The following is a 27,514-nucleotide window of genomic DNA, read 5'->3' on the forward strand; positions in this document are numbered from 1 at the left end:
CAGAAGCCAATATTGAGTCCTTCTCCCTAAAAGACCTGCGTAGCCTAAAAAAAGATTACACCCAACAATCTAATAAATCCATAATTAGCTAGTTAGTCCGTCTTTAAAATGCTGCAAGCGAAGCTACAATTCTAGACGGCACAGAAGCGAAGCATTTGAGATCCCTGTCACATAATCCTGTCATCGACCAAAGCATGATGAAGGGGACTAACCCTCACAACCTCTGAGCACGAGTCTTAGACAGTGTAGCACAAAAATACCTATGTGCCGATAATCTCTACATGCAGCAAACACAGTAGAAAACCATAAAACAAAAAATTCAACGCTTAAGGGAAATGGCAGTGGCAGAGATTATATTCTCAGATAACATAACAACTAAGAACCCAAACTTAGTACCATGCACATCTGTGATGTGACAAAAACTGGTACAACTTAAGCCACATAAATATGCATCTGCTCTAGCTATTATGAAGCAGAATAACACAAATGAGACCGTGCTTGACATAGCAAAGAAGCTCCGAGCTTATGCAGATGCTGTACATGGCCCAACACATGCCAAAATCGCAGCGGTGGAAACACGTCTACAAAAATTAAAAAATAAGATAGAGAAAAATCATAAAAAGCTCAGAAAAGAAATTAAAAAAAACCTTCTCCAAATCTCAGCAGTACAGATCAGAAGTTCTAGTACCCAACGCAGACGTTCCCCAAATGAAGAAAAAAAGTACACCCCACAAGCTGAACTGTAGTTCTTCCTGCGTAATTGTAAAGAAAACATGAAGCTATAAGATGAAAAATCCACTGCTGCTCTGGCCCGAAGAGTGCGTAAATTGAAAGAAGACAAGGCTCAGAGAAGAAGTTCCACCCCAAAAAAAGCAGCTCCAGTTACCCATAGCCAAACTGCCAAGTATAATGATGACGATGACATGTCTAATCCCCTTAAAAGAACCTCTAAGACATATGCCCAAAGAAAGAAAGATAACCAAGCTTAGAGGGGCCCTGCCTCTAGCCAAGTAGAGGCTAAAAAAAATCGTGTTTTCTAAACAGTGTAAATTCGTTAGCCTGACACATCGAAACCACAAGAGTATAAAGCTTTAGTCAACACTAGTGCACAGTGTACCATAATTCCATCAAGACATGTAGAGACAGAATCCGTTTCTATCGCTAGTGTGACAGGGGGATCACAAGACTTCACTTTAGTGAAAGCTAATGTGAGCTTGACTAAGAATAAGTAGAAGAAACATCCTATTGTAACTGGCCCAGAGGCCCCATGTATCCTGAGCATAGATTATCTGCAAAGTAAGTATTTCAAAGACCCAAAAAAACTGAAGTAAGCATTTAAAATAACAGCTGTAGTGACAGAGGGCGTCCAACAATTAAATACCTTACCTAAACTGTCTGAAAATCCATCTACAGTAAAGCTTCTGAAAAGAAAAAAGCAACAAGTACCAATTGCCACTTCCACAGTGCATCGTCAACAGTATAAAACCACTCGAAATACTGTAATTCCCATCCATAAGATGATCCGAGAGCTAGAGAGCCAAAGGATAATCAGCAAGACCCACTCACCCTTCAACAACCCCATCTAACCTGTGCGTAAATCTGAAAGAGAATAGAGACTAACAGTAGACTACCGTGCATTAAATGAAGTAACTCCACCACTGAACGCTGCTGTGCCAGACATATTAGAGCTCCAATATGAGCTTAAGTCCAAAGCAGCAAAGTGGTATGCCACTATCGATATTGCCAATACATTTTTCTCCATTCCGCTGGCAGCAGAATGCAGGCCTCAGTTTGCCTTCACCTAGAGAGGTGTGCAGTACACTTAAAACCAGCTGCCCCAAAAGTAAAAGCACAGTCCTACCATCTACCATAGACTAATCCAAAGTACACTAAAAAAAAGTAAAGCTCCAAAACATCTACAATATATTGATGACATCATTGTATGAGAAAAGACAGCAGCAAAAGTGTTTGAGAAAAGAAAGAAAATTATCCAGATTCTCCTGAAAGCCGGCTTTGCCATCAAGAAGAGCAAAGTCAAAAGACCTGCTCAAGAGATCCAGTTTCTAGAAGTAAAGTAGCAAAACAGACAGCGTCAGATTCCCACTGATGTCATCAACAAGATAACAACAATGTCTCCACCATCCAACAAAAAAGAAACACAAACTTTCCTGAATACCATAAGTTTTTAGAAAATACATATTCCTGAATACAGCCAAATCGTGAGCCCTCTCTATCTAGTCACCCGTAAGAAAAACACTTTCCACTAAAGCCCTGAACAACAACAAGCCTTCGTCCAAATTAAACAAAAGATCGCTCATGCAGTAACCCTTGGCCCAGCCAAGACAGGACCAGATGTAAAAAATGTACTCTATTCTGCAGCCAAAAACCATAGTTTGTCCTGAAACCTGTAGCAAAAAGTGCCTAGAAAAACTCGAAACCAACCACTGAAATTTTAAAGTCGAAGCTACAGAAAGTCTGAAGCCAACTATACTCCAACAGAAAAAGAAATTTTAGCAGCCTATGAAAAAGTCCAAGCTGCCTCAGAAGTAATAAGCACCGAAACACAACTCCTCCTAACACCCCAACTACCAGTACTAGAGTAAATATTCAAAGCAAAGATTCCCTCTACCCACCATGCCACCAATACTACATAGAGTAAGTGAATTACTCTCATAACACAGCGCACCCGTATTAGAAAGCTGAGTCGCCCTAAGATTCTAGAAATAATTACAAACTAGCCAAAAAGTAAAAACTTCAGTCTCACTGATGAAAAAAAACAAAAAGTGACACGTACTGAAGAAGCTCCTCCATATAACCAACTGCCAACAAAAAAAACACAATATGCTCTTTTTACTGATAGTTCCTGTCGCATAGTAAAAATAAATCGGAAATAAAAAGCAGCTGTATAGAACCCCACACAACAAGTTGCAAAAGCCACTGAAAGAAAAAGTAGATCAAGCCAATTTGCCGAACTCAAAACTGTTCAACTAGCCTTAGACATTGCTGAAAGAAAGAAGTGGCCAAAGCTCTACCTCTATACTGATTCATAGATAGTAGCCAATACTCTGTAAAAATAGCTAAAGAAGTAGAAAGAAGCTAATTAACAGCGTAAAAAAAAACCAATTTAAGCTGTTAAAAAGTAAAAAGACATCGCTACCAGGGTAGGGAAGCTACCTGTAAAAGTCCGCCATATAGATGCCCATGTACCCAAGAGTAAAGCCAATAAAGAGCACCAAAACAATAAACAAGTAAACCAAGCTGCAAAAATAAAAGTGTCCAAAATAAACCTAAATTGAGAGCACAAAGAAGAGTTATTCCTAACTCAATAAACCCATGATGCCTCAAGCCATCAAAGTAAAGATGCCACCTATAAGTGAGCACGAGACCAAAAAATAAATTTAACCATAAACAATATTTCTCAAGTTATCCACAACTGTAAAACGTGTGCTACCATCAAACAAACCAAAAAAGTAAAGCCCCTATAGTATAGTGAGCAGTAATCCAAGTACAAGTATAAGAAAACCTAGCAAATTGACTACATCACACTGCCCCAGACACGCCAAAGCAAGCGCTACGTACTCACAATAGTAGAAGCCACCACAAAGTAGTTAGAAACCTATCCTGTGCCTCATACTACTGCCCGTAACACCATCCTAAACCTTAAAAAACAAGTCCTGTAAAAACATAGTACCCCAAAAAAAATTGAGTCAAACAACAAAACTCATTTCAAAAACAGCCTTATCAACACCTAAACCAAAAAACATAGCATTGAGTGAGTGTACCATATCCCCTACCATACACCAGCTGCGAAAAAAGTAAAAAAGTACAATAGGCTGCTAAAAACCACCTTAAAAGCCTTAAGTAAAAAATCTTTCAAAAATTAAGAACAACATCTAACAAAAGCCACCTAGTTAGTTAATACCCGAAACTCTACTAACCAAGTAAGCCCTGCCCAATCAGAACCTTTGCATAGAGTAAATAGAAACAAAGTCCCAGTAGTACATATCAAGAGTTTGTTAAAGAAAACAGTTTAAATCAATCCTGCCTCGAGTACAAACAAACCCATTCGCGGAGTTGTTTTTGCTCAGAGACCAAGTTGCACATAATAGATAATGCAAAAAAATAAAAAAACACAATGTGTACCTCAAAGAAATCTGATTGTTAAGTGAAAACCATGTATAAATATCACTGTTTACTAAATGTTGCCACCATTGTCTGTGTATAGCTGTATATTAAATGTATAATGTATGTGTTTGTAGAGTTAAAATATATATATTAGTTTTAGTAATAAAGTAACGATATAGGGATAAAAAGTAGAATGTCCTGAGTTGACTATATGATGCTTTTATCCCCAATCGTCTTGTTCTGTTTATACTGAATAATAAGTTTTACACCTTTAAGACTCTCTTCCAAACAGTAAAGAAGGGAGAGAAGAAGCACGCAGTTTATTTTCAGACTGCTCTCACTCCTCCACATTCCTGCTCCTGAACTGTGTTGTCTGCAAATAAACAAACAGCCAGACAGAGTTCCTTTTTTCCCTTTTTCTTGCTTTTAGTTAATTTTAGCTAACTGAAGCAAAAAAGTTCTCTGCATTGTGATTTTTTTTCCTTTTTTCTTAGACCTGTTCAAGCCTGCTCTAAACTGAACACCCAGAAGAACACCAGCAGCTCCACCTGTAGCCCCCTGGCCGGGCCTGGGCCACGGCGTTTCCAGCACCAAAAAAACTGATCAGAAACTGAGTGAGCCGAACTGCAACCTGAGGAGGGGACTGTTCTGAGTTTACTTTCTTTAAAGCAGTGAAAAGTTTTATTGTTAATATTGTTTAGTTTCTATTGTTTAATAAACAGGTTTCTTTCCACTTTTCTCCAAAAAAATATTTTCTCCCAAACCAGTTAAAAAAGAAAAGAGCAATTAAATCTGCTTTTGTAAAGAAGCCCCTTTAAAAGTTATCTCCCAAACTTGCCCTAAACCAAAACAAATACAACTGAGATAAAACTGATTTTTAAGGAAGTGTCACAAACTTTGGCATAAGCATTAAGTTCACTGACAGCACGTGTACATCACAGAGCTCTAAGGTCCAGGATGGTAACTAGAAATTTAAAATTCTTCTTTTCATTTGCTAAGTCATCAAAATTTTTTTTTTTTTGAAACATCAGATTCTTCTGACTCCTAATGACTAAGTCACTATATTTTATCAGAATGAAGAGTTGTCATGGTTGAATACCAGCCAGCAGCCAAACCCCACAATGCCCCACAAGGCCTTACTAGACCAGACTTCCCCAAGCCCCATCCAGCCTGGCCTTGAACACTTCCAGAAATGGGGCTTCCCCAGCTTTCCTGGGCAACCTGTTCCAGTGTCTCACAACTCTTAAAATAAAAAAAAAAAATCTTCCTGTATTTAACCTGCATCTAACCTTAATCTGCCCTCTTGCAGTTTTAAGTCACTCCCCTTGTCTTGTCACTAAATGACCTTGTAAAAAGTCCCTCTCCTTCTTACTTGTAGGCTCCCTTCAGGTACTGGAAGGCTGTAATTGCGTCACCCCAAAGCCTTCTCTTTTTCAGTCTGTATAATCCCAATTCTTTCAGCCATTTCTCGTATGAGAGGTACTCCATCTCTGAAAGAGGGACCCAGAACAAAGAAATCCCTGGACTTTTATACCCTTCTAGTCTATGCACACATTCTTTACACATCTTGGATGCACCCTGAGCACACCTCTTGGTCCAATGGTGATTTTTGATCTGGGATCTTCTAACACCCTGTTGGATTCTTTCTCCATGTTCATGCAGGCAGGTCATTAGCTGTTCTTTTCTTCTGAAGTTATAGCTTCTAGTGATGACTGTAACCTCTTTATCTCCTGCCTTGAACTTCTTCTCCACTAACATAGTAAGCAGCACATGGAAAACTGAAAAGTCCTTGGTGTGGAATAGACACTATGTAGCAACTGCTGGAGAATCAGTTGCTATCAGCTTTATTCTCACACTAAATTTTAAACATGGCACTGAACAGGACAGTTACTAAGGAAATTAACTGTATTGTATCCAAAAGCAACTCTAGGTAAAAGTTCACAGTTTCCAGCCTAAGGCCTCAGCAAATCTATTTATTGATGCCGAGCAAGTTAAGGTAAGCTCACACCAAATTAAGCAACAATTGTGACTTATAACTCTCTTATTTGTATTTTAAAACAATTTATTAATCCAAACATCTAATATCTCTCAAAACTTGCCAAACTCTCAGTGTCTCACACTGTTACTCCATAAAGATATGCATTATACCATAATCCTCATTATTGCATTATACCATAAAACTCATTATTGCCATTTCATCTTTCGTTTTACAGGTGTGAAACCCCCTTTGTCTTTTGTTGTCTAATCAATTGACATTAATGATATTAATAAAGTTTTTTGAGCTATATTCAGAATGGGTTATGTATCCTAAAATATGAGTTGTAGCTTAAATATACATATATGAAGATAGTACAGTATATGTGAATGTCTAGAATACTCTACAATTATTTCAGGTAATTTCTACAAATTGTGGAGTAAAGAGTGAGTTGCTTTAGAGAAGGAGGAAAGCATTACATATTTCTCAAAATTGATCTATGTGTAATGGAAGGAATCATGAGGGATTAATGCTTTGTAGAAATAAACAAAGTTGAAAAGAGGAATTAAAGACAGTAATAACAAAAATTACAAAAGGAGAAATACAGAAGCAGCTTGCTGCAAACCTGTCCCATTTTGTTAAATTCAAAACTTAATCAATCAATGTGGGTTAAAAACACTGTGTAAGAGAAAAACAAAACAAAACAAAACAAAACAAAAACAACAAACCCACAGGATACTGTAAGATGCAGGGATATTGCTATAATCACATTAGATGACAAAAGAAATGTCTGGCCAATGTTTTGCACAAATTGGAGTGTGCAAAATCATTATCAGAACCTGACAGACAAACAACAGAATTGTATCATATTAAGCATTACCAATATCTATAACCAAAGAGCTTCCTTGAGCTGCAGAAATTACAAAACTTAAATTTTCAATTCTAAAGGAGACCTGCTACTTTAGGTGCAGCAGAATCTGTTCACATCCACTACTTTGTTTTTATTGCATTTTCTGCATTTGATTCTGCTTTCTTTGACTTGATTTATCTCAGCTCTGTTATGCTGAGATTTACATTATTGGAGGTGTTGGACCTGAACATTTTACAGCTGGCATACAGTCGGGAGAGGTGAATACAATAAGATCTAAAAATATGTTTTGTTTTCATTAAATAGCAAAACTGTCACTGTTTGCAACAGTGATCCAGGGCTTTGGTCACAGATAAGTTTGCCTTATCAACATTATTTCGGTGAATAAAAATCACCAAAATGCGACATAACAATATCTGTTAACAATCAGTGATACATTACAATGAGTGATTAAAGAATAGCCCTTTTCTCTTCTTTCTCATATTGCATTCCCAATCAAAAATAAGTGTCTTTGAATTTCATAGTTTGTTGGTAAAATGATCTCATTTTTTTAGTATTGTTTTTTCTATCTGTTCTGGAAGTTTCCCTTAGAAACCACAAAGTAAATGCTGCTCAATTAAGAAATCTACACTTGTGTTCTGCAGGCATCAGTTTTGTTTTACTCTCAAATTCCTAATGGAGTTTAAAATTAAAATTAATGTTTCTGTTTACTTTCCAGTATATTCGAAATCCTAATCAATGATGTCAACACATCTCAGTAATAGTGTTTCTCTATTAATGTCTGATATAGGCAATAAAGGAAGCATGGGGCACTGTTCAGTAGGCCAATCACTGGAGGATATTTTTTATGTTGTCAGCTGTGAACCAACTGAGCTGTAATAAATAGTACAATTAGTGGAAATAAAATAGCATGCTGACAAGACTGAAATGATATTGAGCAGGACACTTTGCAAATGCATAATCTTTTACCCAAGATGATTAGAATACAAATAGAAAAGGGAAAACAACAGCCAACCCAGAAATTAAAGACATTCCTATTCTCTCAAACCCATTTTACTTTATGTCTTCTAAAGCTCTTTATCTCACTAAAAATGCAGTGTTCTACCTTCCTTCATTTTGCTGAATGCCAGCTTTTGATGCATTGCAGCATTCACAAATGTTGACCAGTTATCATTTAAATATTTTCTTTAGATAATCTTTCATATGTACTTCTCCTCCTGAAGCTGTCACTCCATCATTTAAATCTGATAGCACTATATATAGACCATTATGTCTCCTCCATTGACATTCTTATACAGCAGCTGTTTTACAAGAGTGTCTTTTGTTCTCATGGTTTTTTCTGTTACCAGCACAGCTGTCTTAGTTGGACACTGCCTTTGCTGATTTCAGTTTAGTGAATCTGTTTAAATCAGTTGATAATCTGGATCTAAACCTTTTTGATCAACATAAGACAAATATTTTCCAGGGAAAAAACAAATAACAGGCACTTCAGCATAAGCCTTTCTTTTAAAATACAATTTAAAATATAATGTATCAATGAATTTCATTTGGAAATGAGAAAAAAAGGGAAAAAAACCCCAAACCTTCTCCCTCTTTTCTTCTACACAGCAAATTTAAATTATTTATTCCTAGAGAATTTGACTATGCAGTGTTATATGTGCATAAGAAACACTGTAAATTAGATTTTACTTCATTTTGTGAGTTAAGCATTTACATTCTCACCATCTGTAAACACTACAATGGTACCTGTGACTTCAAATAGATTCCTCTGTTAGTTTTAGGAGTTGTGCATTTTTTCCCATTAATCTAAAGTTTAGAGACATTTTCATTTACTGATACAAGTCTCCTAGAAATTCTGCATGAATTTGTACTGTAGATGAGATTCAGTTTGTGGTATCATTTTCTGAAATGTATGAATATTGTGCAGCATTCTGAGGACAGTAACAGAATTTACAAGGTCAGAATAGTATTCAGCTGTCACGATGGTTAAGGAAAACAACCCCCATCAATGTACCCTTTCAAAGTAGTTAAGAGCCAAACCGAGAATTGAATTAATGTAGCATGCTCTTGACCAATATGCCTGCTGACCATAAAGCCTTAAATACTGCTACCAGTACATTCATTTTCAACCCTATCAGGGAAGTCTTACAAAAATTTTCTTTAACTTCACTTCAGTGGATTGCAAACAATAATCCAAAACCAATGTAAAACATAGTAGATGACTATTTGTCTTTTAATGCTGAAGCCTATTGATATTATAATTGAACAATACAATAAGCTCACTTAAAGCACAGAACAACAGCACAAAAAATTAATTACTTCTCTACAATAATTAATTGATGAAAATTTACATTTTATAGTAAGAAACATTTATAAAATGTATAAATGAATATATTTTAAACATTATAAAACTTTTATATTATAAAAGTATATATAATGTTTAAAATATATTCAACCTATATTAAACTAGTATTAAACTAATACCTACTAGGATTGGATATTTATTCTGAAAGAACATACTGCAGCACAATACAAAATAAATCATTGATACTTTTTATCAAGGTATCCAATATAACTGTGTTCTCAGCATAACTCATATTTGTCTGACCACAGCTGACAGAAGAAAATAGCATAGATCTTGAATCTCAGAAAAGAAAGTTATGAAGTGAATATTAATGGGAAAATACACACAGCACTTTGATACTTAGTGAAATTTTATAACCCCATACATTAAATTTTTCCATTTTCAAAATAGACCTCTCCTAATTTCATTCAGAACTGAAACACATTAGAGGAAGAGGAAATCAAGATTAAGTTGATACTGTGAGTCTCTCTTGCAGGTTCTGTTTCCATCTGTAGCGGTAGCGGGAAACAAAGTGATGGACCCCCATATGCATCCAAAGGAGATCCCTTTATTGTAGAAATTGGCCCCTTTTTATACCTTTAATTTTATCCTGACATAAGTGAAACCAAACTGAGACATAACAGAACTTAAAAGAAAGAAGGCACCCATTGGCTGGCTCAGCTTCCACGCCGCTGTCCGCTTGTCCTACCATCCAATCAGCTTCCTGTTCATACGCTGTCTATGTGTTCCTCCAGCCAATCACAATCTCCCTTCCAAATGACTCTCTCCTCACTCATAACTGCCTCTCACTCCTCAGCTGACTTCTGCCCATCCAGCCTGCAGCTGAGCCTTTCCCATGGCACCTTCTGGTGAGCATAAGCCTTAACCACTCTAATAATTATCACCCCACATCCTACATCCACCCACATACTTTTATCATCAAGGTCACTTGTTAGATACCAATTCTAAAATTAACTTCATAACAATTATTAAATCTGGTCTTGTTTTACTTGATTATTGCAAAGAATAAATTCAAGTGCTTTCAATAAAAAGAACTATTCCCTTGATTAATGTGCAGTGCCTGTGATTTGTAAAATGCTTTACTTGGTAGCCATGTAAGCAGAATTAAACATAACAGTTCTGATTATTGCACAAAGAAATCTTCTTTCTTTTTTTCTGATTTTTGAAACTATTTTCTATTTCCTTTACATTTGGATTTAATCTATTTCATATGATCACAAAAAAATGTTCTTATTAGAAGAATGCTGCATCTTATCAAAACAGGAATGTAACAAGAGAAATAATTCCACCTGTCTTTGTGACCCAGTGATAAACCAATGCATTGATTAGCTGGGAGATTAGCAGCCAGCTACCAGCAGTCAGCAGTGATAGTTGCATAATTGTGACTGCAGTGCCCTAGATTGTTTTGCTTTCTGTATAAAAACCATTTCTTCATGAAGGAGAGTGTGTCTCTCAATACACTTTTTAGATATTATATATGAATTCAGTAACCATGACCCCTTTTGGCAATAACATGTGCCACTCACAAAGCTGGGAGCTCAGCACCTTTCTTCATTTTATTTAGATCAAACTGAGTCAGTCTGTGTCTTATGACCAAAGAGAAGAATGCAGTGGAAGGGTTTCGACTTTACAAATTATTAAAATCTTAGCCAAGTTTATGGATCAGTGATTGACAAGACTTAGTTAGATAACACACTTGCAGTCTTACAGAGACAAGCCAGGGCCTCATCTGATAACAGAAGCCAAAAGGAAAGCACCAGAGAAATATCCCAAAAGAGTTAAGGGGTTCACCTCTAGGAATGTGACACAGCCAAGACTCCAGCTTAGGTGCCTTTAAACCAATTCATGCAGCATGGGCAGAAACAGAAAGAATTGGAAGATACCACCATGCTGCTAGAAACCTATGACCTTGTTGCCATTACTGAAACTTTGATGGAATGAATTCCATGCCTGGAGTGTGACTTTCAAAGGCTACAGGCTATTTAAAAGAGGCAGGGGAGGAAGGAGAGGTGGAGGAGTTGCCCTCTGCATTAAGAGGTGGATTGAGTGTGAGGAGTTATTTCTGAAGAACAGCCATGAGAAGGTCAAAAGCCTGTGGGTAAGAATCTGAGACCAAGGCAACAAAGAAAACTTTGTGGCCAGTGTCTAGTACAGGCCCTTGATCAATGGGATCCTACTGATGAAGCCTTCTTGCTGCAGCTACAGGAGGCATCATGCTCACAGGCTCTTGTCTTCACAGGGGCTTCAGCCATCCTGACGTCTGCTGGGAAAGTTGCACAATGAGCTGTAGGCAATCCAGAAGACTTCTGGAAAACATGGAAGATAACTTTCTGACCCAGGTAATAGGCAGCCCTGCCAGATGGAATGTGATACAGGATCTTATGGTCACCATTGTAAGAGAGCCAGCTGGGGACACCAAGATTGGAGGCAGCCTGGGCTGCAGTGATCATGCCTTGGCGGAGTTTGCAGTCCTGAGGGGGCCTACAAGAAAGAAGAGAGATTATTTACAAGAGCCTTTAGTGATAGAACAAAGGGAAATGGCTTCAGACTGAAAGAGACTAAGTTTAGATTAAATATTCTCTATTGTAGAAGTGGTGAGGCAGTGGAACTTGTTTCCCAGAGAAGCTGTGGATGCCCCACCTCTGGAAATGTTCAAGGCAAGCTTTGATGGGGCTCTGCACAACCTGATCTAATGAAGAGTGTCCTTGCCCATGCATTAAGGGTCAGAACTAGATGATATTTAAGGTCCCTTCTAATCCAAACTATTCTGTGGTTCTCTATTAATGCCAAAAGGTCAAAACCATTTAGGCTTACATGTTTATTTTTATCTTGCAACTCTTTTTAAGGCAGTAATTCTAAGAAATAGCCTTGAAAAAACCTCTTGTCTTGTACACACAGTGCTGTTGATTTACAGTAGCAATAAGTTTGGATCTTAAAAAGCCCAGGAAGTTTATGCTATTAGCACTAAGTTTTCAGGAGAGGTAATAAACACTTGCTTTTAAATTCTAGTGAGTGATTTAAAAATCTCAACACAATAAAATACAAAATACTAAGTTAAGCTATTCATTAAAATCTTTATTGAGGAAAGACTGAAAACCCACTTCCCATATATGCATGCTTGACAGAGATTTGGGTCTGAGACAGTGGAAATCTGTTCTAATAGTTCTGAAGAAGATAAAATAGTCTATAAGGATTTTTCTCTTTTGTTTGTATGAGTTTGAAATAACAGAGCAGTAATCTCCACTGAATATCAGAAAGATAAATTTGTCTTATTAAAAAAAAAACCACAAAAAACTCTGGATGTCTAAATAGAGATATTAATCATGTGGATTCCATATTACTTTAATTTTTGATATAAACAATTAGTGTTATTATTATTTCTGCAATTGTAATTTTACTTTGTCCCAAGTGCAGCATTACTTTTCACATATCTTTATGCTTGATATTTCAGAATGAGGACTGTTACGAGATTTTTAGACTATCCACTATTGCAAGCTAAGAAAATTACTCATTTTGCACTTGATAATAATTGTATAAATGCAGGATAAGGACAAGTAGCAGTTTCATAGAAATTAGTTTGAGGAAATAATCAAGCTACACTTAAATCAAACTTTTATTTACCCCCATAGAAAGACAATCAATTTATTGATAGATAATTTTGAAAAAAATAAAAAAATGTCTACAAGGTATGGAAAGGGAAACTTCTTCTCTACCATACATTGCTGGGGGTCTATACTGGAGAACTGCATTCAGATCTGCAACTTTACACCCCAGAAGAGCCCAGTTCATACATCCAAATGAGACTAAAGTAAATTAGCAATTGTATAGAAATGAAATGTATGAGAGCAGGTTTAGAAAGGAACTTATTTAATTTCTAAAACTTAAGACTGAGTACAGGAGTGTTGATGCTCTCCTAATTAATCAAAAACTATTGTTATGAGAAAGGCAATAAAATGTTCTTTATGTCCATATTTAACTGGGTTTCAAACTGAAAAAAACAGATTCAGGTTACAGTTTAAAAATAGCATTTTGATGATAACAATAATGAAACAGTGGAATAGTTTGATATAAGTAGACTGTGGACACCTTTAAACAAAGGTTAAGTAAACACCTATAGGTAGGTTCATAGCTAGACTAATATTGCCTTAGAGCTTGAAGGTTAACTAGGTGACATACCAATCCTCTGTCATTCTATGCAAGCCATACAGAAACCTACATAGAAGAACAGAGGTTTGCCTAAATGTATTTACAACAAATGGGGTGAGGGGAGAGGGGATGAACCAAAACCAGCCTTCTATATATCATGGCTCACATTTCATTATCAGATTGTTATGCTTTTACCAGTGAAAACTGATAGAATTGGTGACTTTTTTGAAGTGTAAGAACGTTTATAATATAATAGGCACATGATGATAAAATAAGAAAAATACGTAGGGGTAAAAGCTACAGCAAAATAAACCAGGTTCCATTGGCAAAAGGATTAATGGTTAGATACTTAATTTCTGCTAGGTGTTCTTGTGTTCGCAAAATTTTTTAAAGAATTCTATTCCATCTAGATATGAAAGAGTCTTTATTTTCCCATCGATAAGTGTTAGACAACTTCATTTTCCTTTTCTTTTATGCCTTTGAGGATTTGGCCCAATCTGCAAATAACTATAAATCTTTCCTACACACCAATTAATACAGTTGAAGCACAAGTCAAGGCCAATGCAATGGTAACTTTCAGATGTTTTTGAAATGCTTCAGCACTGAGCTAGAGTTTATTTCAGATATACAATAGATAGAACAGGTGCTATCAAACAGTTTTATTTCCTTTATGACATAATGCCTCAATCCCATGAATGACAACCTAGGTCTTTCCAAATAGTAAACTTGCTGAGAAATGGAATGAAGAGGTTTGCAGTGATAATCTCAAGGCATAGAGGAGACAGTACTACAGAGAGAAATATGGAAACATCTAGCCTAACTTAATGTGGAAACAAAATGGGAAAATTCTGCATTTTAGATGGGTTTTAGGGAAAAGACATTTCCCTATCATACAATTTTTCCTGATAATGGTAACTTTAAAGAACAATAAACCAAATTTCACAATGAAAAATATTTACTTTAAAATAACCCCCAAACACTCTAAATGTTATAATTCAAAACGTTTAGAGCAAGGTAAATAATTTTCTTCAAGTAATTCTGTTTTACTGTTTACTTTGATACACCTTAACAGAAATGTATAGGATAAGAAATTAGTTCTTACAGTTATTCTTGATCCTGTCCCTGGGGAAGAAGGAGCAGCAGACACAATGGTGAACTGACTGACTCTCCCATTCCCTGCCCCCCTGCTGCATGATGGGAGGAGGTAGAGAAAATCAGGAGTAGCATTAGCATTAGGCCCTGGAAAAGGGGAGGGGTGGGGAAAAGGTGCTTGGGTTTTTTTTGGGTTTATTTTCTTTTTCTGATTATCCTACTCTGATTTTATTGGCAATAAATTCAATTCATTTCCCTAGTTGAGTCTGTTTTGCTCATGACTGTAACTGCTGAGTGCTCTCTCTTTCTCTCTCTCTCTCTCTCTCTTTTTCTCTCTCTCTCTCTTTTAATATCTGGACCCACAAGACTTTCATTATATTTTTGCCCTACTGTCCAGCGTAGAAGGGGAGTGATACAGCACCTTTGGTGGGCATCTGTCATCCTGCCAAGTTAAACTCACCACAAGGTAGCTCTGGTTTTGATGAGGTGCTTTTTGGTTACACTCAAGAATTTACTCAACTTAAGCAAAATCAGCAAATTTTACAAGGTAAGAGACTACTCTCTCACACCTTCCAAATTATTTGTCTATGATATTTATTAAATAGCTGGATTTTGATTTTAAAAAGACCCAAACCAAACAACCAAAGAAAAATGAACAAAATGAACAAATTAACAAAAAAGAAAAGTAGGGGTTTTTTTTCAGTTATAAAGACTTATTGCAAGAAAATAAACTCTAAAAGCTGACAAATCCAGAAAACTATTGCCTTTAAAAACAAGAGAAGCATTCTCTTTCACACTGAATAAAGATTTTAATGCTGTGTTAGATGAAATAGGATAAAGAAAATCAGGTAAGAATCAAATCTGGGGGGGAAAAAAACCAACCTGAAGAAATATCATTTATCTTCTTGTTTCCAGGCAAACAATTGAAATAGTTAAGTAGTGCAAGACAGGCAAGATAATGAAAATGAATACAGGGATTCATATTCATCCTATCTAATTTTGAGTGCATAAATAGTGTACAAACTTAAGAACTTCTATGCCTAAGGTTCTGTACAAAGTCCGTGTAGAAAGATAAACTCCTGAACATGGTGCTTTACTTCACTCCAAAACTTAAAACACTTCATGAAAACCACATATCTTACTAACTATAATGAACAACTGGGACAGCCAGTATTATCTAAGCATAATGAAAAAGAAGGCCTGCATTCAAATCAGGGAAAGTTAAAGAGAAAGGCTAGGAATAAGGCATTTAGAACATTTTAACAACAGGGATGAACAGGAATTATTCCCAAAGAAGGAAAAAAAAATAAAATTAAGCTTTACTGAGAACAGATGCTTTTACATAACTTTCAACTGTAAAGGTATACGAGACCTAAGAATGCAGATTTACAGAAATGTGGCCCCATTGATTGAAAGCAATTAGCCTTTAAGTAATTAGCTTGAGTATTCAAAGGCTTTCTTAGTTGTATGGAATTTCTTTGAACTACTTAAAATGTCTCACACCTTATTTTATGAATTTTGAAACCGTGGGAGAAATATGATCACAAATAATAGGGGAAACACTTGTCAATATTTTACACTCTATATTTATCTTATAATATAAAACATATTCATTAATTTCTATTCTTTCAAAAAAAATACAAAAGCAGAAATGTGGATATGGAACCCAAATTTTAATCTTCAGCTATTACTTTTTTTTTTTAGAGAATTTTTTGTTTTGTAAGGGGTTTTTTTATTCCCACATTTACATTTGATAATAGTACTGGATCTACTCTTTGATGCTCTTCAGCTTAAGAAGAGAACTGTTGAGTAGATAGCTTGAACTGTTGATTGAACTGTTCAGCAGATAGCTAGGATTCCATAATTTCTTCCCCTTATTCCAGATCTGACTGGAAAGATTGTCTACTCTCATCTACTGGCAGCCATCCACAAGAGAATCTTCATTGCACTTCCTTTTTCCTCTAAAATAAATGACAATTCATTTTTGAAAAGTGAAGAATTTCTCAAAGTGGAAGTATCTTCATCTCCACTTTCTTTGTACTACTGGAATATAAATAATACAGAGCACTTTTATTGTACCTATACTGGGGTTGCATGACCAGGTTTGGCAGGGGGAAGAAGGAGGCTACATGGTCTGCTTCTGAGGGAGGCTGCTAGAGGCAGCCAGCCCCAGATAAGGCTCCCAAACCCTCCCTCTCTGGGCCAAACCATTACAGAGATAAATGAGAGCTCTTGGCTAACTCTCTTGTTCCTCAATCAGCTTGAAAACAAGCCCCTATTCACTTGTCCATCATGCAACAAACGAGAAGAAATTAATTTAAGATATCTAGCCCATAACACCATATTAAATATGCTTTTCACAGTTCTTTTTTATTTTACCTGACTTCATAAAGAAGAGGACTATTAACATTATTAAGACTAGTAAGACTATTCCCAAGTATACAAAATTAAGATAAATCATACGTTACCAGTGAATTTGAACTAAGAAATTAATTTTCTGTTTGCAGTGATTGAAACATATTCTACCCATACTGACAATTTGACCACTGACTTTTTAGGTGAGTGTGACTAAACTTGCATGGCTCCCAATACAGTACCACTTTTAAAAGTATGAGGATAAGAATTTTTGAAAAATACTTTTTATGAAGACACAACTCAGTACTTTATGTATACATATAATATTTCAAACAATATTTCATATTAGAAATAGTTAATATTTGTGATAATTTTGACAGGTGAAAAGAAAAAGGAATTTTAGGGGAGTATGTGGTAAATGCAGCAAGCACAAGCAAAAGAAGAAATACACCGCTTCATCTTGATTGTACTGTATTTCTGTATATGAAAAAAAAAAGAAAAACAACAACAAAACAAGGTAGACTTTCTTTGATGGCACTGGTGAATATAAGAGACAGAGAACTAAACTATTTCTTACATGAGTACAACTGTCACCAAAGTCAATAAGAATCCTGTTCTGTGTGGATATTTGGCCCTTAGTGTCTGTGAGCAAAGTATTGTGTGGCAGTGATGCTCAACAAGCGTGGAAATGACAGCTGGAAGATGAATATAAAAATAGATTGGAAGTGACAGTGAGTCTGACTATATGTACAACCTTTTTTGTAGAAACAAGCTAAAAGTAACATCTCAAGTTCTGTCACTTTTCTTGCTACTAGCAGCTATTTTTATGAATCCATAATAATCAAAGTGATCTGTAGGTCAAAAGTTTCTATGGAGAATAAAAATGGAATTATTTCCTGAAGCTGAATATGATATCCAATTTACAGTACCAATAACAAAACCATCTGATTTTAATGCAGAATTTTGGGCACTAACATTCTCAAGGAATAATACTAACACTATCCATCTTTTCTTGCTAGCTGCGAGCAGACTCCTGATTTCAGATTGGGAGTAGAATAAGGAAATACTATATATACACATATATATATGTACATAAGCAATGGAACAGAATCAGAATTTAAGTAGCTTCAGACAGTGCCATTCACACCATTCAGTCTGGAAGTAGAAATGTTTCTCACATTTGTTATTCCCAAAAACGTCTGAAAAGAAAGTTATTTTAAGTATTTTAGATATCTTTGTTAATTTGTAGTTCAGGTGTTGTATAAGCTTAAATTAGAACTTCAAACAATGTCTAAATAGTTTTGATCCTGTTTAGATCCACTGTATTAATAGCTAAATTAATTTTTATTTAAGTTATGTGGGGTGGTTTTTTTGAGTTTTTTTGGTTGGTTGGGTTTTTTTGGTGAAAAGACAATGTGATAATTTTGGAAACAGGATTCTGTCTTTAGAACTTAAGTATACATAGTATACCCATAAGTAGGCTAAGATGCTTAATATTGTTGAGCATCTGTACTTCATATCAGTTTTACTGCATTTTGCAACTAAGCAAAACTAATTATTGTGAAGAGAATCAGCAATATAAATTTGGATGGGAATAAAATTCTCAGACTTTTACACCTCTAAGGAGACCTATTAAATTAATATTTACCTGTGGCATTTTGAACGCCAGTCACAAATCTTTAAAAGAAGAGATGTTACTTACTTCATGGGTAACAAGGGAAGTCTGCTTTGGGAAGGTTAATAGTTCAGAGAAGACGTTTGAAATTGAGTAATTTTTTTTTTTTTCTAATTCTTGAGGACTAAATTCCCCCTTGTAAGTATATTGAAAGATTAAGATAGATAAAAAGCAATGATCAGGCAATGTGGAATTTTAATTTCTTGTGGAGAAGGTAGGAAATAGGACTTACCTTCTTCCTTAAAGAATAGATCTTTAAAGTCCTTTTTGAGACTGACCATAAGGCTAACACTTGATCAATGCTCTTTTTACACATTTTTTCTCAACATTTACCATAATTACAAGAAAATAAGAGGATATATTTTAAAAAGTGTGAAAGCAGTTTTAATAATACAAACATAAAAATTCGTTTCAGTCATACTATCTGCTAGAAGTGAACAAAATTAAAACTGCTAACATCCATTATTAAAACATGAGAAAGTAGACAGAAAAATAAATCAAAACCCCCAAAACAACCAACTAACAAAAAAAATCCCAAACCAAATAAACAAACATAATGCAAAAAAAAAACAAAAAACCAACAACAAAACAAAACTAGGCACTGAGTTTCCAAAGGGTTTTTAGGAAATAATCTCAGCCATAAAATAATTTCTTACATTCATTTTAAATGCTGAGTCTCTTTGCTTTTTTAATAAACATTAAAGATTTCTTCAGCTCTTTCCTAAAATGCTGCAATGTGTGCTCTTTAATAAAAGAGCTCTGGAATAATATTCCAGTTGGCAAATTTAATAAAGCTCTAGGGTGCATTCTGAAATCCTTCCTCCAGTATGCAAATAAATGCAAGCTGTTCATAAAATGCTAAAAATCACAAACCTGGAATGACACTGGATTTGAATGGCTGCTGCTGAAAATACTATTTTACTTTAAAAATATAATTTGATTTGTACAATAGAGAACACTGTAGTTACTTATTAGCTAGTAAATTATAACTTTGCTTTGTAGTACGCCACCTCAGAAAATATATCTCTGTTTCATTTGCACTGGCTCCACAAATTCATAAAAATAACAATGTTTTTAGATAATAGGTAAAATCATGATATTCCAAATTTATAATAAACCCCAAAACATAGTACTATTTTTTTGATAACTGGCAAGAATAGTAGAATAATTAAGGTTGGAAAAGACCGCATGACCACTGAGCCCAAAATCTGACTGAACACCATCACATTTACAAGATTATAGCACTAGGTGCCGTGGTCTTCCCCGAGCCTCCTTTTCTCCAGGCTGAAGGACCCCAGCATCCCCAGCCGCTCCGATAGGATTTACTCTCTAGACCCTTTTCCAGCCTCACTGCCTGTCTCTGGACACACCCCAGCACCTCAGCATCATCCTTGGAGCCCAGAACTGGAAAAAGGACTCAGGGTGTGGCCTCACCAGTGCTGAGGATGGGGGACAGTCCCTACCCTGATTCTGCTGGCCACACTATTTTTCATACAGGCCAGGATGTCATTGGCCTTCTTGGCCATGTGGCACGCTGCTGGATCATGTCTATTGGGAAGCTGAAAGACACCCCCAGGTTCTTTTCACCAGGCAGATTTCCTGCCACTCCTTCCCTTCCCATCACCATGAAGCAGCATGTAACGCTTCATGGTGATGTTGTAACCCTAGTGCAAGACCTGGCACTTTTGCCTTCTTGAACCTCAGACAATTAGCCTGCGGCCATCAACCCAACCTGTCCAGATCCCTCTGCAGAGTCTTTCTACCCTCAAGCAGATCAACAACGCAACCCAACTCATTATCTGCAAACTGAGTGAGGGTGCTCTTGATCCCCTCATGCTGATCATCACTACAGATGATAAACAGGGCTGGACTGACTCCATTCACCACCACCTTCCAGGCCCAGCCATTCAGCAGTTATAACCCAGCAAAAGTACACCTGTCCAATCCACAGGCTGCCATCATCACAGGCTTTATTGAACTGCAGGTAAACTAAGCCTATGGGACTGACTGAATGGGATTCACCTGAGGCACTGAAGCTCTGGAGCTGTTTATGGTTGCTTTAGCAGTGCCCTTACCATGTCAGCCTCTCTCCCTGCTGGATCTTTCTGCTTTCTCTCAGCTTGCCCTGACTCCAAGAAACCACTGCCTAACTCCTTCAGGTGTTTTGCCCCAGAATTTACCATAGTCACTGCTGTTGTCGCTGTTGTCACCATGTACCTTGTCAACTTTTAATGAATTTATGCATTTAATGGATGCACTGTGATGTATTTAATGCATCCTAACTTTTAAATCATTGAATTTGTAACCTTTACAACATTTTGATTCTGTTCTATTTACAAATGTTTAAGAATTTAAAAAATAGGTTTATGTTACAAGCTTGGAAGTTTTCAATTGAAAAATATTTTTTAATATAAACTGAAAGTACATTAATTTTCTTTCCATTCTGTAACATTACATTTTTAATTCGTTAGGAAATTAACAGAAAAAAAAGATATACTTAAAGAAAACCCCTAAAATAATCTAATTCCAAAGGAAAATTCATTTAAATCAATACAACAAAATCTATAGGCCATTTTACTCCATCTTATGGTAATTAAAATAGGTGATTTTTAAAACGTCTGTATCATACTGCAGATTTTTACACAGAAGTAAAAAAAAAAAATTCCTTTCTTTTTAAAAAAATAAAGGAAAAATATTTTAGAAACTTAATATAGATGTCTACAACCATTCTACTCTCTCAAGACTTCCTCTTTTAGATACCAAGATGCACTTCAAGGATGCAGTTTGTATAACTTCTTTTAGACATCTGTTTAGGTTGAAATGAATCACATAATAAAATTACTTAATTTGCTCTATGACTATAAAGTCATTCTGTATTTATAATTTAAAGCCATGGGAATCTGAAATAGAGGTTAGTGTTTTTATAAACATTTACCCTGTAGCAAAGTTTGTTCACCAATTTTTGTCTCAGAAAAGCATATTTTATGGTTTCTGAATTTAAAGCTAAAATCCCTCTATTTTGTCAGTCAACAAAAGGTGTATTTAACAAAATCTTAGTAAGACTATGTCTAACAGAGAACAGAATTAAGTGCTTCTAACTTTATGGAGTACAGAGGAGCAGGATAGCACTTTAATTACATTCAAAAGGTACAGTTTGTGTACTAATAAAATCTGTCTTAACAGATTTCTGTTGCAGACACAGTAAGAGTTATAAGATTACCTTGTCCAATTATCTGTGTTGTGTCAATAAACAACCAGGCAAAACAAGGATAGCTTTGGAAAAATATTAGAGTCAAAATGCCACAGCTAGAAATTACAAACAGAATGAAAACTTAATCACACCATCACTTTGGAGAAAAGAGTTCAATACTACTATACCTCAATTATTCAGTGGTAGAAGTTGTAGAATTCACAGAACAGAATGTGTTTTAGATAAAGACTGCCAAGTTGCCATGAGCCATCTCATGTGTTAGGACTACTCTAACACAAAATGATTTGAGGTTACACTTAAATGGGCTAGGAATGCTCAAAGAGTTTATCTGTTGGCTTTACTGTGGGAGTGGTAAACTCCAGGTAAGTGATGGTCATCAATAGCTGCCACGAGTAATGTGTTCCATTACACCTACAGCATTCATAAGAAGATATGTCCCTTTTGCTGTAAAATCCTGACAAGTAACATGTATTTTCTACCTTTGTTAAAATGCTTAGTATAAGTTGCTACTTGGTATTTCAGTAAAGAAAGGATATGTCATTCTGTGCTAAAACTTGAAATGATTTGACAGTGTATTTAGTTCTGTGTTAAATAGAAGTACTTTTCGTCAATGCTTTGTGAATAGCAGTTCTGGCAATAGCACATGACACTGAAAAATGTAGCTTTTAGATAAATCTTAACATATTGTATGGAACACTTAATTGTTATTGCAAAATGAAAAAAAAAAGAGTAGTAACCTAACCAGCCACAATTAAGTACATTTTTCTTTGATGTTGAGTTCTTGAAGAAAAACAAATCCAAACTTTTAGTAGCTCTAGTAGAGGAATTTAAACAGTAGGGATTAAATCTGATTTTGCAATGAAACTGTAAGAGCTTCAAGTTGCAAACCAAGGTAATTCTCATGGGAAAGTAAAGGAGAAACTATTAAATAGTACAGTTAGTCTTTCTGTTTCATCATTTTTAGTAATGCTTCATTACTTGGAACAATCACTTCCAAATATATAATGTTTAAATTTATTATAACTTCCATTGTTTGTCCCTCCCCATCTATTTTTATGAATTTGTGAGCTTTGATGAGTAGGCCAGAAGTGAAAATTGTTCTACTAGCACATAGCACATACTTGTTTGATGAAGTATTAAGAATTGTCAGAACTGCATAAGCTTTTATGCATATATGTATGAGTTGATACACATGTCAGGTATCTAGACACAATTGTGATGACAAATTTAAAACATAATTTATTTTTATCTAAAATTATGCATTTACATGTTATGCAACTGGCTTACTCTTACATGATATTAAGTATTAATACTGGATTTTTAAAAATTTGTCTTTGGCATGTGTATTCTAAATAAGTTCTTAAAATACAGTGGAGCCAAAACTGTTTAATTATCATTGATATCTACAGTCCTGGGTGACTGTTGGTTGTGAAGCCCAGGAGATTGGTCCAGGGAGCTCATTGCTGAAAGATGTCAGATCTGAAGTGAGCCTGTCCTCTTTCTTCTCTGATTTTCCTGATTTATACATGAGGTTTCTGTATTGTTGTGCCCCTCACAAACAGTCTGTGAGGAAGTTTTATCTGCTCCAGATACTGCTTTTATAGTTTTTGAATGGAGCAGTATGTCTGAGCGCATCTTTCTTATATATTTGAATACAGAATATATGAATAATGCCTTCCCTATTTTTAATCTTTCTTTTTGCTTATCTCATGCTTCTATTGATTTTTATTACTTGAATTCGTTGCCTCTCTGGTGGTCACACAGATCATATACTTATGCAAAATGTTCCTACATTGTCTTTAGCTATGCCATAACTGTTTAACAGAATGCTTATATACTATTGCTGTTTACACTACTTTATACTACTTTACTATGCTTCTGTTCAGCTATATCCTGGCTAATGTAGTTAAATTTATAGACCTTTATTTTGTCTATGAACTCTCTCACCTAAAGAAAAATCATAATAATAATAGAAATTACATAGACTGAAGCTGTTTCATATTTCTCACTAGCAAAATTGTACCACATTTCTGATTATTTTGTGTGGTTACCATTATCCCTTCTTTCATTTTAGAGGCCTGATTCATGAGTTCATTAAGGTTAGTCAATGTTAAGCCATTTTTTAACAGTAAGTGCACTATACAAGTTAGTGAGGCTCATTATAAAGTTAAACCTTTGCTTAGGTACTTTGATGAGATGAATTTTGAGGCCACATCTACCCTCTGAAATAGTGCACAGTAGAGGCATTTTTAAACCTTTTTGATCTGTCAGCCTCCAGGATGAGAATTCACATATTCTCACGAATGTGGATTTTTTTCTGATTCAGAATGAAAGCTCTGTAGTCAGTGTGAAAAATTGCATCAATGGTTACACTGAGTTTGACAGCCTGACTTCAATCCCTGCGTGGATTTGAAATGGTTAAATGTGTTATCTGGTGTTGCAAAGCTGAGATGGAGTATTTTTTTTTTCTTGAATTAGAGAAATAATTTGAAATAATTTTTTATATCTGCTTTATATTGTTTTTGGTGGAAAAATACTATTTTGATGATATTATAAAAGTAAGTTTCAGTAGAAATGTAAAGCTGCTCTCCATCACAAAACATCCTTGGCTGTGCCAGGGTAATAGGTCTTTTCCTGGCCAAGTGGAGGAATAAAAGCTTCAACAAGCAGCTGTGGTAAAATGGAACACCAGGTCAGATATCTCCGTATTTTGGTCAGTTATGACTGAGTCTTTTTCTCCCTCAGCTGCAAGTTTATCAGCATAAGTTAGCTCTAATACTGTGGACATTAAAAGGAGAAAGTATAAAAAAAAGATAAAGATAAATGCCAGACAATTATTTTATGCTATAACATCTATTTAGAGAGAGATGGTAGTGTTGTAAGTCTAACTTTACCTAGGAACAGTCACGACTGCAGTAAAATTATTCTTCTTAATTATGTCAATATAAAATGTAATCTTGTGATCTGCATACAAATACTTACAGGCTGCCATAAAATTTACTTGAAAGAAGTACAGATTGTTCATCCATGTTAATTTTCTACGTGTTCATTGCACAGATTAGCAATGATCATTAAAGACAACAGAATCAATTAAGTATGAGAATCCCACAGAAGATGTATATGGAATGTGTAGGAATAGTCATAGCTTTCTATTAAAATCTTTCTGTCGCTTTGGCAAAAATTTAGGTCTTGTAAAGGACTAAAGTAAACAACAAAAATCTCATCCTCATTTGTTTGTGCATTAAGGTTAATTGTTTAGTAAAGCTACGTATTTACTCAGTTGAAAGACTAGATGCTTAGAGATTGTTTTTACACTGTAACAATAAACATTTGAATATGTCTTTTCACATGTAGTTCTGGTGTGGGCTAGGGTCCTAAGAATAATGAAGAATGTTGCTATTGTCTGTGAAATTGTAAACTATAAAAAAACCATGTTTATCACAACTTGCATTTCACAGCATTTTACTCCTACAGTATTATCAGTGAAAACTTGAGGAACTCAATAAGAAACATTGCTTTCTTTGCTTGTTTATTTCCAGCAGATAATAAACTGAGACTGCTGTGGTAAGGGTTGTACTGATATGTTTGGAAGGCATTTATATCTTGCTATGCAATTCTATCAATTCTAGTTTGGATGTTTCAATTTCTCAGAAGTGAAGTCTTGATAAAGTTCTAAGGGAGCTAGAGCAGCAGATTGAATATCTGCAAGGACAGAATTTAAAAGTGTTACTGTATATGTAATAGAAAGCAGGCTGTACTTCCAGGTATAAATGTCTCTAGGGGAATGAAGAGTACAAGAATATGGATGAAAAGTAAGTTGAGTAGTACTGTCAAATTTTTATATAAAAACGGTAATATTTTTTAATACACCAAAAATAACTAGTATTAGTGAGATTTCTATGGAATGTCTGAGATTCGACATTAGTTAAACAGTTATTTTAAGTTAGATTATTTTCTGCCGAAGGATATTTTTGCTCCTTTTTTCCTCACTATTCCTATTCACTATTTCCTCCTATTTAGTGTCCAGTTAAGTGAGAGATTCCGAGTTGTTGTTATTTCAATGACTTATTTGTTAGCTTTTCATTAATATTTTCATATATCATTTATGTTATGGGTTTATTATTTCTAAGTTGAGTTATTATTGAGTTTATTATTTACTTTTAGCACAGAAACATCCTAAGTATCTGTAAAGCATCATGACTTTGTGCAAAAAAGGAATAAACTATAGAAGAATTGTACAGAAATAAATTAAATATGCTTCAATTTAGTACTAGGAAAAGACAGTTGACAAGAGATAGTCAAAAGCTTAACAACACTTATACAGCATGAGCTTTTGAAAGTGCACAAAATTTATGTCTATATCTTGTTTTGCTTGATAATTTTTTTATTGAGTATATAAAATCATACTGAACATAAAAATATATTAAAATATTACCATATTTTTAATAGTCCAAGGTAGTGAGGGAAAGCAACAAGAATGAAAGTAATCATAGAAGAGGAGAGAGATAATGGAAAAAGGAGAAAATATACAGTGGTATTGCAATGATGCAGAGAAAAAATTAAGAAAAGGGAAACAGGAACCATTAGAAAGTTGCGTCCTGAATTATTCAGAGCTATATATTTATCTGTACCTTATTATTATGATAGCTATGAATACAGGAAGTCTGGAATGGATCTTCAAATGGTTGTGATTCTAATAAACTAAAATACTTGGTCACTGCATCATCTAACTCATTTACCTCATGCTTAGAGTGATTACAGAAACCACAAATCTGACAACCAATCAACAGTGGGAAAATATAACATAGAACAAAACTGGAGATTTGTTTTGATTTATTTCTTTTTATTGCATCATACACCTGTTGATAGAGGTTTAGGTTCATGCTTAGAAAAGATATATGTTTAGGTTCATGCTTAAAAAAGCGTTTATCCCCTTGGAACACCTTTGGTCCTCAAATTAGTTATTTTATTCTTAAGTTCATGGTTTATAAATTTGTTGTTGCCTTCCTGTGGTTTTTTTTGGGTTTTTTTGCAAGGTTATTGACAAGTACAGAATTAAGTGGAAGAAGTCTTTGCATTCTGTGTCTAATGAGAGGTAAAAAAATAAGGTGTGTGTGAGAGTGCTTAGTTTTATTGAAAGTCACAGACAGCTGTCAGAGATCTTGTACACAAAGCATATTTGCCAATGTCAGAGGCAGACCATGGGGCTCTGGAGGAGATTTGCATCTCAGAATTTATCTGCCATTTGTCTGGAGTTACTTTCTTCATCAGAAGTCATGCCAAATGGGGCCTAAGAAGAAAATGTTTCTAGATGAGGTGTTCCACAAACATACGTGTACACACACACACACATGCACACAAAAAACCCCCAAACAAATATTCAAGCCCCCCAAAACAACAAGAACCAAAAAACCACCAAAAACCAAACCAAACACAAAGACAAAAAGGAAGAAAAAAGAAAAGAAAAGAAAAGAAAAGAAAAGAAAAGAAAAGAAAAGAAAAGAAAAGAAAAGAAAAGAAAAGAAAAGAAAAGAAAAGAAAAGAAAAGAAAAGAAAAGAAAAGAAAAGAAAAGAAAAGAAAAGAAAAGAAAAGAAAAGAAAAGAAAGAAAAGAAAAGAAAAGAAAGAAAAGAAAAACAGAGGTGTTCTTCTAAGTGAGTATTCAGCATCTTTCTCAGCAGCATCCTATGATGAACAGACAAA

At 35.1% G+C, this 27,514-nt stretch overlaps 1 protein-coding gene and 1 long non-coding RNA gene across 24 annotated transcripts in view; one reads left to right on the plus strand and one right to left on the minus strand.

Annotated features, from left to right (window-relative positions):
- LOC135296225 (uncharacterized) overlaps positions 1 to 14,696 on the minus strand; it is a 30,958-nt gene extending 16,262 nt beyond the window's left edge. Inside the window, exons 1-2 of the long non-coding RNA XR_010358287.1 lie at positions 14,582 to 14,696; positions 9,910 to 11,814 (exon numbers count right to left, since the gene is read on the minus strand). This is a non-coding gene — a long non-coding RNA (uncharacterized LOC135296225). The remainder of the gene's footprint in view (positions 1 to 9,909; positions 11,815 to 14,581) is intronic.
- The window catches only part of LOC135296223 (uncharacterized), a 59,367-nt gene continuing 37,846 nt past the window's right edge, over positions 5,994 to 27,514 (plus strand). For 7 of the 23 annotated variants that reach the window (XM_064412301.1, XM_064412304.1, XM_064412309.1 and 4 more), the window contains exons 1-4: positions 5,994 to 6,121; positions 11,573 to 11,672; positions 14,974 to 15,118; positions 17,079 to 17,129. In XM_064412301.1, the coding sequence (XP_064268371.1) occupies positions 6,105 to 6,121; positions 11,573 to 11,672; positions 14,974 to 15,118; positions 17,079 to 17,129 (313 nt within the window). In that variant the 5' untranslated portion in view covers positions 5,994 to 6,104. Of the gene's footprint in view, positions 6,122 to 10,091; positions 10,182 to 11,572; positions 11,673 to 11,922; positions 14,709 to 14,937; positions 15,119 to 16,454; positions 16,643 to 17,078; positions 17,130 to 17,306; positions 17,828 to 27,514 lie in introns of those variants that run through there. The other 16 variants (XR_010358273.1, XR_010358277.1, XR_010358276.1 and 13 more) reach the window with 8 other exon arrangements.

This window comes from Passer domesticus, chromosome 3, assembly GCF_036417665.1.
Source record: "Passer domesticus isolate bPasDom1 chromosome 3, bPasDom1.hap1, whole genome shotgun sequence".
NCBI lineage: Eukaryota > Metazoa > Chordata > Aves > Passeriformes > Passeridae > Passer > Passer domesticus.